Consider the following 12,151-nt stretch of genomic DNA (forward strand, 5'->3'; position numbering starts at 1 on the left):
GGGGTCTGACCTTTTTTTTTTGTCCTGCATGCAAGCTAGAAAGCTCTTTTGATTTTTGACATTACATGTTTTAAAGATTTGCAAATTGTAAATGAGTTTGCTTAATCATTACACTTTTTATATAATCTGTATGCTCTAATCATTTTCTTTTTTTTTCCCTTTGCAGGCACAGCTTAATAGATATGGGACTTCTGCCCACCCAGAAGTCATTTTTCCCGCTCTGCTCCCTGGAATCGCTTAAAAACCTGTTCAAATGGGAACTCTCACGTCCTGAGCCTGACCTGGCTTTGCTCTCTCTAACTCTTGGCTTTGTTGAGCACTTTTTAGCAGTTAATAGAGTGATTCCAACTAACATAACTAGTATACCAGGGGACCATGAACTGCTGTCTAAAATGAGTGGTGATGGAATAAAAGCAAAACGTGGAGACTTAACCAGCCAGGCGAACCAAGGTGGTTGTAAATCAGAACAAGGAAATAGAAGAGTTAAGAATGATTTGGCAAAGAAAAGAGGTGTTGGGAGTCAAGCAAGGAAAGAAAAGGATATAATTTCCAAACAAATTCGTGCAAAGTCTGCAAAAAAGGAAGTAGACAAAGCAGGGAAAGATGCGCTGGAAATGAAAAAAGACAAAGTAATGGTGGTTGAAGAGCACATTAGTCCTGATGAAAGTTCACGGATTGGACCTGGGAAGGATAACACAAAGAATCTAGATGACCATGCAAAGCAAGGGTTTGTTCAGCATGGAGTGTCTTATTTTCCAACCATGGAATTAGTTGTGGGTCAGGCGCTACATGCCCGCTTTACAGCTCAAACAAGGGGTGCTGTGGATTTGTCTTGCTATCCTCAGGAAAATGGTGCATCTGGTCGAGACCTAATCCGCAGAGTTGCTGACATCATATGGAATGGACTCAGTCGATCTTATTTTAAAGACAGAGCGCATATACAATCACTTTTCAGCTTTGTAACCGGTGGGTACAATGTATATTTACACCATCTCTTATGTTTTTTTACTTTTCTGATAAAATATAGAAATCCGATATTTTGGATTTTAACCACTTCAAAACCGGGCCAATTCTGACATTTCTCACATACATGTAAAAATCTGCATTTTTTTTTTTTTTGCTAGAAAATTACTTAGAATCCCTAAACACTATCGTTTTTTTTAATCGGAGGATTTTGAGAATAAAATGGCAGTTACATTTTTTATGTCGCACGATATTTGCACCGTGCTTTATTAAATGCTAATTTTCAGGAAAAAATATTTTATTTTAGTCTACCCAAGCACAATATAATGCTCCAATTTTTTTTTTTTTTGGTAAAATATAGGAGATGGTATACCAAGTAAATGGATACCAAACATGTCACACTTTAAAATTGTGTACACTCGTGGAATGGTGAAAAACTACAGTACCTAAAAATCTGATGCTTTAACCCTTTCGCTCCCAGGTCCGTATGGGCATACAGCGCTGCCTCCAGCTGGCCAGGTCCATATGCCGCACGGACCTGCATTCCTCCTCTATTTAGCTCCTGGACCCCCAGCACCGATACACCCCCCCCCTCCCAGCACCGTCCGATTCCCCCGAGCCAGCAGGGATCTCTTGTGGCTCTGCATTTATCAGCTTCTCAGCTTCTCTCCTGCTGGTAACTGCGTGACCTCCCCATGCAGCACCGCCGCTGGAAGATTTTCGTTCGGATGGCACTCCGGTGACTAATGACAGGTGATGAAAAAGCGAGTCGACGCCTCCTCACCACCTGTTTTAACCCCATTTTTGCTGACAAATGCGCTGCACCTGCGTCCATTGCATTCAGTTGCAGGGTGTTTGCAGCGCTTCCCCATTCCTCTGCAGGCAGTCCTATCCGTGTCAATTAGGACACAGTGGATGTATGGACATAGCCATTGCTCCCAACACTTGACAGCCATGTGGGTGCATGTCTCTGAACTCACACACTTTCTGTGTTTTGGGGCCATGCGCCTACACCCACACAGATTTCAGATCTGTTCTTGCTGCTGCTGCGTCCCAACTGACATAATAAGGAGTGCTTGCAAAGGGATGCACACGACACCTGTGCATCCCCATGCGGGTAAACACTGCCTTCCATTGGCATATGCTTTAGTATACCCCATGTACATGAGGCCTTAGTAGGAATTTAGCAGGAATTTTGTAAGTTATGCTGTGTTTGTGTCCAAATAAGGATTTGTGTTTTTTTTTTTTTTAGTGAAAATAGTGATTTGATAAACATTTTCGCAAATATTGCAGGGTTTTAAAAATCAGTAGCACCTTCTTTGTATTATCCTGGTCATGTGCTTTCAGAAAATAAATGGTTTGGGTGGGGGGGGGGGGGGTCTTTTATAACTCTGAAAGCTGTACATGGAAAATGAAAACCTCCCAGATTTCTTGAGAAATTTTTGATTATTTACAGTTTTTTGCATATGTTTCGATTTTCCCCATTAAAGGTGCAATTTAAAATTTACAAATTTGTTAGTAACTCAATAGAGGTTGAGCTTTTAAATTTAGTAGGATTTTTGTAAAATTTGCTGTGTTTTTAACTGCTAATAATAATAGTGTATTTTTTGCAAAAATATTGTTTAAATAAACATTTGTGCAAATATCCTGGGACCTTAAAAATTAGTTAAAACTAAATTAAAACTCTGAAAGCTGTACAGGAAGTTAAAAATGAAAACCACCTCATATTTTTTTGAGAAATTTTAATTACCGTATTTATCGGTGTATAACACTCACTTTTTCCCCCTGAAAATAGGGGGCAGATCTTGGGTGCGTGTTATACACCGATATAGGCTGCCTTGGAGGGGAAGGAGGGGGTGAGCGCCACCAGATTAGACAAAGCTGGATCTAATGCACGGATGACTGTAAAAATGTCACTGGCAGGGAAGGGGTTAACACTAGGGGGCGATCAAGGGGTTAACTGTGTTCCATGTGTGTTTCTAACGGTAGGGGGAGGGGACTGACCTAGAGGAAATGACAGATCGTGATTCCTAGCTATTAGGAACTTACGATCTGTCTCTCCTCACAGAACAGGGATTTGTGTGTTTACACACTCACGTCCCTGTTCTGCCTCTTGTACCCGCGATCGCTCGTGGCCAGCGGTCATCGCGACCGTCGTCCACGAGCATCAGCACCCCCGCAGTGCAGCGAGCACATGCGCGCGCCTGCTATCCCGCTTAAAGGAGCCGACGTATATCTACCACGGCTCGTGGGATCGTGCTGACCTTCTGCAGTATAATGGCGGCTGGTCATCAAGCGGTTAAAGATTCTAACTACCAGCAAGAATTAGTCTTTTTTACATTTTAAGAGCACCTATCATTTCAGATCCATCCATGGCAGCGCCTATTAGCAGGTATCCACTCACCTTATTGTGTCACTGCTGCATCACCAGCCGTCCCATTAAATTAAATGGGACTGTCGGCGAGTCAACAGCGGGTCAGGGGAGGAGCCGCTGCGGGACAGAGATGACAATTGCTCTTTAAAAATGTTGATTTAAATCGAGTTGATTTAAATCAAGCCTTTTTACTAGTGATTTTTAAATCATGATTTAAATAGACTTGATTTAAATCAAATCCACCCTAGTTTTATACCAAGCTGACCAGTTGCTCCACATTCGTCTCAGCCTGTTGCATGAGCTATCTTTCGCTAAAAGAATCTTGTAAAAGTGGTGGGTCTGAACCATGTTGATAGTGTCTAAAATTTCAGGGGGTTTGGCATTTTTCCATAATTTGGTGATGTTGCTCCTAGCAGCAAGTAGAGTATGTGATCTAATTTTCCTGTGTATTTTTGGTAGGGATTCAATATTTAGGTTCAGTAGGGCTAGTTTAGGTGAGGGCGTTTATTCCAGTGACTTGTCAAAGGAGGGAGAAAACGTTTTGTCAGTAGTGTGTTAAGTGTGGGCATTCGCATAGAATATGAACCAGTTTTGCCGCAACTTCTCCAGCAATTGGGAGAGGTGTTGTGATGAAATTTTGCTAACCAATCCGGGGTTAGGTATCTCCTTCGTGCAATATTTTGTGTGAGTTCCCACAGAGCAGTACATTTTTGTGACCTCCATATGTGGCTTGTAAGGCTTTTCGCCATTGTGAATCTAGGTGTTTTTTTATCTAAATCTCGTTCCCACTGATTAAGACAAGGGAGTGTTGGAAGTGCGTCTTTTCTTGTAACATGTTGTAAAATAAAGAAATTCCTTTAGTCCCTGGAGAGCTGGGTAAATAGTAGGATTGTGCCGCTGTAGGGATGGGAGTTAAGAGATGCCGGTTGTGGTTAAGGCAGTATGCTATTTGCAGCAGTTGATGATCTAATTCTGTGCCAACTACTAGTTCTGATTGGAGGTCTTGGAAGGTTTTTATCTGGCCAACTTAAACTAAATCTGTCAAGTGTAAGGAGTCGTGGCTGGACCATTTATGAATTAGGAGATCAGTTTGAGCAGGTAAAGCTTATTCGATAGGGGAGGTTGGAGTGTTTATCCAGGAGTTAGAGGGATGCCGCACACACCATGAAACGGAGGTGCGGGGGCATTTGGGGGAGGGGGGTGATCAGAGGTATTGGTGGGGACACATCTGGACCCCCCCCCCCCCAAGCCCCATGCAGCACCTAAAGCCAGGGGGAGCGGCAGAGGAGGGATGCCGGCTAATGATGGTGGCTGCGGGGAGCGGGTTTGTTGGGGGGGGGGGGCGGATCGGGTGGAGGGGGGTAATTAGTGTTAGGGGAGACGAAGGGGATAAGAGAGGAGAGTGGGGGGAGTAGTTATAAGTGGAAGTTAGCCACAGGAGGTGAGGCAGGGGACAGGGAGGCAGTGGCGTGGGGGGGGGGTCACATTAGGGGTTAATAACTCTAATCACTGGGTTGTAATCCGCTGATCAGAGTTATAGAACTGTTCAGAACAATTATAAAAAAGAGGGTTATGGTCTTTTAAAGTGACCATAAGCTTATAGGAGAGGGAGATAAGAGGTCCGTCCGGCATATGGACTTGGCCACCCACCGCCTCTTTTTAGGTTCGTATGGACCTGGCAGTGAAAGGGTTAAGGGGGAAAAATCCTTCCAGGGCTGAAGGTGAAAAACCTGTGCTGCAGCTGCCCCCCTTTTACTTGCCTGAAACCGGTCTTTCCAGCGGCGGGGACGAGCACACCAGCTCCAGCTGGTGTCTCGAGTCCTGATTGGATAGATTGATAGCATTGCAGCCATTGGCTCCCGCTGTTGTCAATCAAATCCAGTGATGCAGTAGCCGGGGGGCAGGGCCGAGTTCTGCTGTCTGTGTCAATAGACACAACAGCAGGGCAGGGGAGCGTGCCCGCATGAGTGTCCTGAGGGAGAGCGGCTCTCCAATAGGGCACTTGGGAACAGGAGGAGGCGGGAGCGCTGCTGAGGGACCCCAGAAGAGGAGGATCAGGACCACTCTGTGCAAAACCAACTGCACAGAGGAGGGAAGTATAACATGTTTGTTTTCTTAACCACCTCAATACAGGGCACTTAAACGCCTTCCTGCCCAGACCAATTTTCAGCTTTCAGTGCTCTCACACTTTGAATGACAATTAGTCATGCTACACTGTATCCAAACAACATTTTTATCATTTTTTTCTCACAAAAATAATCTTTCTTTTGGTGGTATTTAATCACCCATGGTTTTTTTATTTTTTGCGATATAAGCGAAAAAAGAGAGAACATTTTGAGAAAAAAAAAAACTTTTTTTTTTTTTTTTAGTTTCTATTGCAAATAAGTAATTTTTCCTCATAAATAGGGATGAGCCGAACACCCCCCTGTGGTAGGTTCGCACCAGAACATGCGAACAGGCAAAAAATTTGTTCGAACACGCGAACACCGTTAAAGTCTATGGGACACGAACATGAATAAGCAAAAGTGCTAATTTTAAAGGCTTATATGCAAGTTATTGTCATAAAAAGTGTTTGGGGACCTGGGTCCTGCCCCAGGGGACATGAATCAATGCAAAAGGAGCAGTGATTTTAATAATACTTAAAGTGAAACAATAAAAGTGTAATATTCCTTTAAATTTCGTACCTGGGGGTGTCTATAGTATGCCTGTAAAGGGGCGCATGTTTCCTGTGTTTAGAACAGTCTTACATCAAAATGACATTTCAAAAGAAAAAAAGTAATTTAAAACTACTGGCGGCTATTAATGAATTGCCGGTCCGACAAAATAAAAAAAAAAGACGTGGTGGGGGGGTCCCCCTAAATTCCATACCAGGCCCTTCAGGTCTGGTATGGATATTAAGGGGAACCCCTGCCAAAATTAAAAAAAAAAAAAATGGCGTGGGGTCCCCCTCAAAATCTATACCAGACCCTTCAGGTCTGGTATGGATTTTAAGGGGAACCCCGCACCAAAATAAAAAAAAATGGCGTGGGGTCCCCCCAAAAATCCATACCAAACCCTTATCCGAGCATGCAACCTGGCAGGCCACAGGAAAAGAGGGGGGATGAGAGAGCGTCCCCCCTCCTGAACCGTACCAGGCCACATGCCCTCAACATTGGGAGGGTGCTTTGGGGTAGCCCCCAAAACACCTTGTCCCCATGTTGATGGGGACAAGGGCCTCATCCCCACAACCCTTGCCCGGTGGTTGTGGGGGTCTGCGGGTGGGGGGCTTATCGGAATCTGGAAGCCCCCTTTAACAAGGGGACCCCCAGATCCCTGCCCTCCCCCCTATGTGAAATGGTAAGGGGGGTACAAAAGTACCCCTACCATTTCACAAAAAAAGTGTAAAAAATGTTAAAAATGACAAGAGACAGTTTTTGACAATTCCTTTATTTAAATGCTTCTTCTATCTTCCTTCGGTTTCTTCCTCCATCTTCTTCTGGTTCTTCCTCCGGTGTTCTTGTCCAGCATCTTCCTCTGTGGCGTCTTCTTCCCTTCTTCTTCTCGGGCCGCTCCGCATCCACCATGATGGGAGGCTCCTGCTGTGTGACGCTTCTCCTCTTCTGACGGTTCTTAAATAACGGAGGGCCAGGGCCACCCGGTGACCCCGCCCCCTCTGACGCACGGGGACTTGACGGGGACTTCCCTGTGGCATTCCCTGTGACGTCAGAGGGGGGCGGGGTCACCGGGTGGCCCCGCCCTCCGTTGTTTAAGAACCGTCAGAAGACGAGAAGCGTCACACAGCGGGAGCCTCCCATCATGGTGGATGCGGAGCGGCCCGAGAAGAAGGGAAGATGCCGGATGAGAACACCGTAGGAAGAACCAGAAGAAGAAGATGGAGGAAGAAACCGAAGGAGGATAGAAGAAAGAAGAAGCATTTAAATAAAAGGATTGTCAAAAACTGTCTCTTGTCATTTTTGACATTTTTGTTGTGAATAGTAACCTTACCATTGCACACAGGGGGGAGGGCCGGGATCTGGGGGGTCCCCTTGTTAAAGGGGACTTCCAGATTCCGATGAGCCCGCTGACCCCCACAACCATCGGGCAAGGGTTGTGGGGATGAGGCCCTTGTCCCCATCAACATGGGGACAAGGTGTTTTGGGGGCTACCCCAAAGCACCCTCCCAATGTTGAGGACATGTGGCCTGGTACGGTTTAGGGGGGGGGGGCGCTCTCTCGCCCTTCCCCTCTTTTCCTGCGGCCTGCCAGCTTGCGTGCTCGGATAAGGGTCTGGTATGGATTTTTGGCCGGGGTTCCCCTTAAAATCCATACCAGACCTGAAGGGTCTGGTATAGATTTTGAGGGGGACCCCACGCCATTTAAAAAAAAAAAAAAAATTGTCTGGGGTTTCCCTTATTATCCAGACCTGAAGGGCCTGATATGGAATTTAGGGGGACCCCCCCTAGGTCATTTTTTTTTTTTTTTTTTTTTTTTTAAATTTTGGTTTGGGGTTCCCCTGTGGGGAATTCCCATGCTGTTTTTATCAATGAACTTTTATGTGTATGGTCAGACCGGCAATTCATTAATAGCCGCGAGTAGTTTTAAATGACTTTTTTTTTTTCCTTTGAAATGTCATTTTGCTATCAGTTTTTGTGTTTTAAACACAGGAAACATGCGCCCCTTTACAGGCATACTATAGACACCCCCCCAGGTACGAAATTTAAAGGAATATTACACTTTTCTTGTTTCACTTTAAGCATTATTAAACTCGCTGCTCCCGAAAAAACTGACATTTTAAAACTTCTTTTTTTTTTTGCATTGATCCATGTCCCCTGGGGCAGGACCCAGGTCCCCAAACACTTTTTATGACAATACCATACATATAAGCCTTTAAAATTAGCACTTTTGATTTCTCCCATAGACTTTTAAAGGGTGTTCCACGGCTTTCGAATTTGCCACGAACACCCCAAATTGTTCGGCGAACTGGCGAACAGCCGATGTTCGAAGCTCATCTTATTCATAAATATGGGTCAAAATTTATACTGCTACATATCTTTGGTAAAAATAACCCAAATTAGTGGATATTATTTGGTCTGTGTGAAAGTTATACAATCTACAAGTTAGGGTGCAAATCACTGAAAACTGATCACATCTGATCACACCTGATGTACTGAAGGCCTATCATTTCTTAAGACACTAATAGCCCTTTCACACTGCACCCCCTAGGGTGTCAGCGATAAAGTGGCGCTGTTTTTAGCGCTGCTTTATCCTCGCTTTAGCGGTGCTATTCAGCCACTTGCGGGGCGGTTTTAACCCCCTGCTAGCAGCCAAAAAGGTGTTAAATCCGCCCGCAAAATGCCGCCAGCGGTAACGCAGCGCTGCCCCATTGATTTCAGTAGGAAGCATCGGTGAGTTCACCGCTCCAAAGAAGCTGCTGGCAGGACTTTTTCTGACGCCCCGGCCAGCTCACCGCTCCTACACTGGAGTGCATAGAGCAGCTGTTTTAGGGCGTTTTGCAGGCGCTGTTTTTAATGCTATAGCGCCTGCAAAACGCCCTCAGTGTGAAAGGGGTCTAACAATCCAGGAAAGTACAAATACCCCAAATTACCCCATTTTGGAAAGTAGACAGTCCAATAGGGCTGAAACAACTAATCGATTAATCGTCAACTAATTGATTATGAAATTAATCGATTACTATTTTCATTGATTAATCGGCCAGTAACATAATGGGGTAAAAAAAACTAAAATGAGCCCTTTATAGTACAAAAAGAGCAAATAATTGCTACTGTAAATATTACTTTCACAGTTCTACAGTAAAAAAAAATGAACCCCTCACAGTAGTGATTATCTGGTTTTTTTTGTACTATAAAGGGCTAATTTTAGTTTTTTTAACCCCATTATGTTACTAAACGTCTTAGACCTGGTTCACATCTATGTGTTTTTTGGTGCTTTTTGCAGAAACGCACTACAGTTCATTTACATGGTTTCCTATGGGGCAAGTTCACATCTATGCTTTTTCAGCCGCTGCGTATTTGGAAAGGGTCAAGGACTTTTAACGTAAAACGGTGCTTTTTTGGTTCAATATACTTCATATAGTTGGTTATTTATATTTACTACTGCATAGACATATTTAAGAATAAATTGCCTTTTTTAAAAAAAAAACTTTACATATTATTATTATTATTAATAATAATAATAATAATAACTAAATTATACACCACACTTTTTTTCTAAGGTTATTAACCGATTAATCGAAACAATAATCGGCCAACTATTCGATTATGAAAATAATCGTTAGTTGCTGCCCTACAGTCCGAGGTATTTAGTAAGAGGCATGGTGAGTTTTTTGAAGTTGTAATTTTTTCCCACAATTCTTGGGAAAATAAAGACATAAGTGTTAAAAAAAAAAAAAAAAAATTATCGTATTGACAGGTTATTTCTTGAACACTGCATATGCATACTTGCAGCTGAAATAGATCAGACTAATCGTCTGGTGAGTATCTATCCCCGTCCTAATTTGGGCCTTTGTAATCTGATGCATGCATCATGAAGAACCACACACTGAGACTGTGTTCAGATATGTGATACTTCTTTATTCCTCCTGGTTACACAGGGTTTTATATGTGAGTGAGTTATGCAACGTGGGAGTACAGCACTAACATAGCGTTATCTAGACTTTAGTAGCTTGTGATTGGCCATGTCCATATAAGGTGAGCTTCTTCCAGACCCTTAGGTGTCATCTCTTGGGTGTAGTCTTGGAGTGAAGGCGCCATCTTAATTTATGCATTCTTGCATTCGATGGGAGGGGGTGCTGGCGGCCATTTTGAGCAAGGTGTTAATGAAGCACTTGTATACACAAAAATATAGACTTTGTATAAAAGCTAGAAATAGAAAATGGGCATTTTACCTAATCCACCACAGTCCCCCCTTAAAATGACTATTTTCAACTGTCCCTAACCATCCTAACTCATCTGTCCGTATGTACCTTGGAAATCTTTTGTGCTGCACATTAGATGGTTGATGGCTTTTCCATCACTCCCCTTGCAACAGACTTTGCACATAAGGAAGTCAGATGCTGTCCCTAATGACATTATACTTCACAGGGTGGGACTGCAATGGAGTGTAAGGTTTCTCATCTGCCCCATCAAAATCTCCTCCTTCTTGGTTCAAAAAGGTTGGGGTGCTATTTTCCACAGTTTTCTGCACTAACTTCTTCAGACAAGGTAGGATGCAACAAACCATCAGAGCGAGGATGATCAAAATGATGAAAACAGCTATCTATACCTATTTGGGCTAACATATTTTTCCACCCGCTCATCCAGCTAAATTATTGGTCCCATGGGTCTGGATACCTAAATTCTTCTTCAGCTCTACTGATAGGCTTTCCAACATTTTGATGGCCAGGGTGACCTTACCATTTGCACCGGTGTTGTTAGGGATGTATGTATGTCCCTGTACCTGCTATCATTTTACAAACACCCCCATTCTCCGCTAAAATAATGTCCAAGGCCATCCTATTCTGAAATGTCATGTAAGATGTGGAGGCTAATTGGTCAGCAATCCCCTGTAGGGCATCTCTGGTGTAATTCACAATTCTGGTTGTAATATATGTAATTTATCCAGTCTACATTTTTGCTGACAGTGATTATGGGAATCGGAGACTCAAAACCTGCCTTTACTTGGTCTCAGGCTTTAAACTCATCTGGGACGCCCCTTGGGACTTTATTACATGCCTATGCCATTTATATACACATGTGGGTCAAAACTTCCCTCAGGAGCCACTCCTCTTAGTGATAGCCACCTGTTGGGTCCTCACCAGATTTAACAAGAAAAGGATATAAAAAGGATATACAATATAGACATCATGGTGCAGTCAATGTCTTGTCCTCAGGATTTGGGACTTTATTTACAGTGGGAGGGGTGGATCCAAGTGTTCTTCCCAGCCAACTTTACAGATGTGATTGTGGTCAGCAGGACCTGGAAGGGACCATTATATCTTGGTTCAAGGGAGTGTTTTCTCATAAATTTCTTTACCAGCACCCAATCTCCAGGCAGTAGTTGGTGTGTACCTGTATCTAATTCAGGATATGGAGATGGGCGTGGTTTCGGCATGCAGCGGTAAAGACGTGTCCTCCTTGAGCTCCGGCGCTGGCGCTACTATTTACCGGCTTAACCCAAGATTTCCACCCGGTCCAAGCCTGCACGCCATGCGGAAGAGATCAGGCAAGTCCCTGCCTAAAAAAGGAACCCCTTCGGGATCCATAAAACGCTACCTGGCCGCCGATCCAGAGGACTCCCTCGATATGGATGGACTAGGCCGCTCTCCTCGCGGTTCGTGCCCCGCCTCCCGCCATAGAACGGAGACTAGGAGACACTCCCCAGCCACTTCGGCCTGTTCAGAAGGAGAAGAAGGCGCCTCTAAGTACCCTGAGGTTGCGGCGCTCGTGAGTGATCTCCCCACCAAAACAGAGCTGGCCTCCTTGTTCGCGGGTCTGGAGCGCTCGATTAAAAAGGAGCTCTCCGCGGTGAGGTCGGATCTTACGCACGTGTTAGAGCGAGTGGAGGAGACCGAGCTACGGTTGGATCGTCACGCGGCCGCCATTAGGGCCTTGCAGAACACCACCCGCACCCTCTCTATTGCGCACAGAATGGCCCTCTACAAGATCGAGGACCAAGAGAACCGCAACAGGCGGAACAACATCAGGATAAGAGGGTTGCCAGAGGCCACGGGAGATGACGACCTCCTCCCCTCCCTGCGGGGTATATTTAACGGCCTGCTCGGTCAGGCAGCAGACTTTCCTTTGAAAATAGATCGGGCTCACAGGGCCCTCCGCCCCCG

At 44.6% G+C, this 12,151-nt stretch overlaps 1 protein-coding gene across 1 annotated transcript in view; it reads left to right on the top strand.

The window, feature by feature from the left end:
• The window catches only part of MEN1 (menin 1), a 560,267-nt gene that overhangs the window by 51,330 nt on the left and 496,786 nt on the right, over positions 1-12,151 (top strand). The window contains exon 2 of the mRNA XM_073605053.1: positions 167-966. Coding sequence (XP_073461154.1) covers positions 183-966 — 784 coding nt within the window. The 5' untranslated portion in view covers positions 167-182. The remainder of the gene's footprint in view (positions 1-166; positions 967-12,151) is intronic.

This window comes from Aquarana catesbeiana, linkage group LG11, assembly GCF_042186555.1.
Source record: "Aquarana catesbeiana isolate 2022-GZ linkage group LG11, ASM4218655v1, whole genome shotgun sequence".
NCBI lineage: Eukaryota > Metazoa > Chordata > Amphibia > Anura > Ranidae > Aquarana > Aquarana catesbeiana.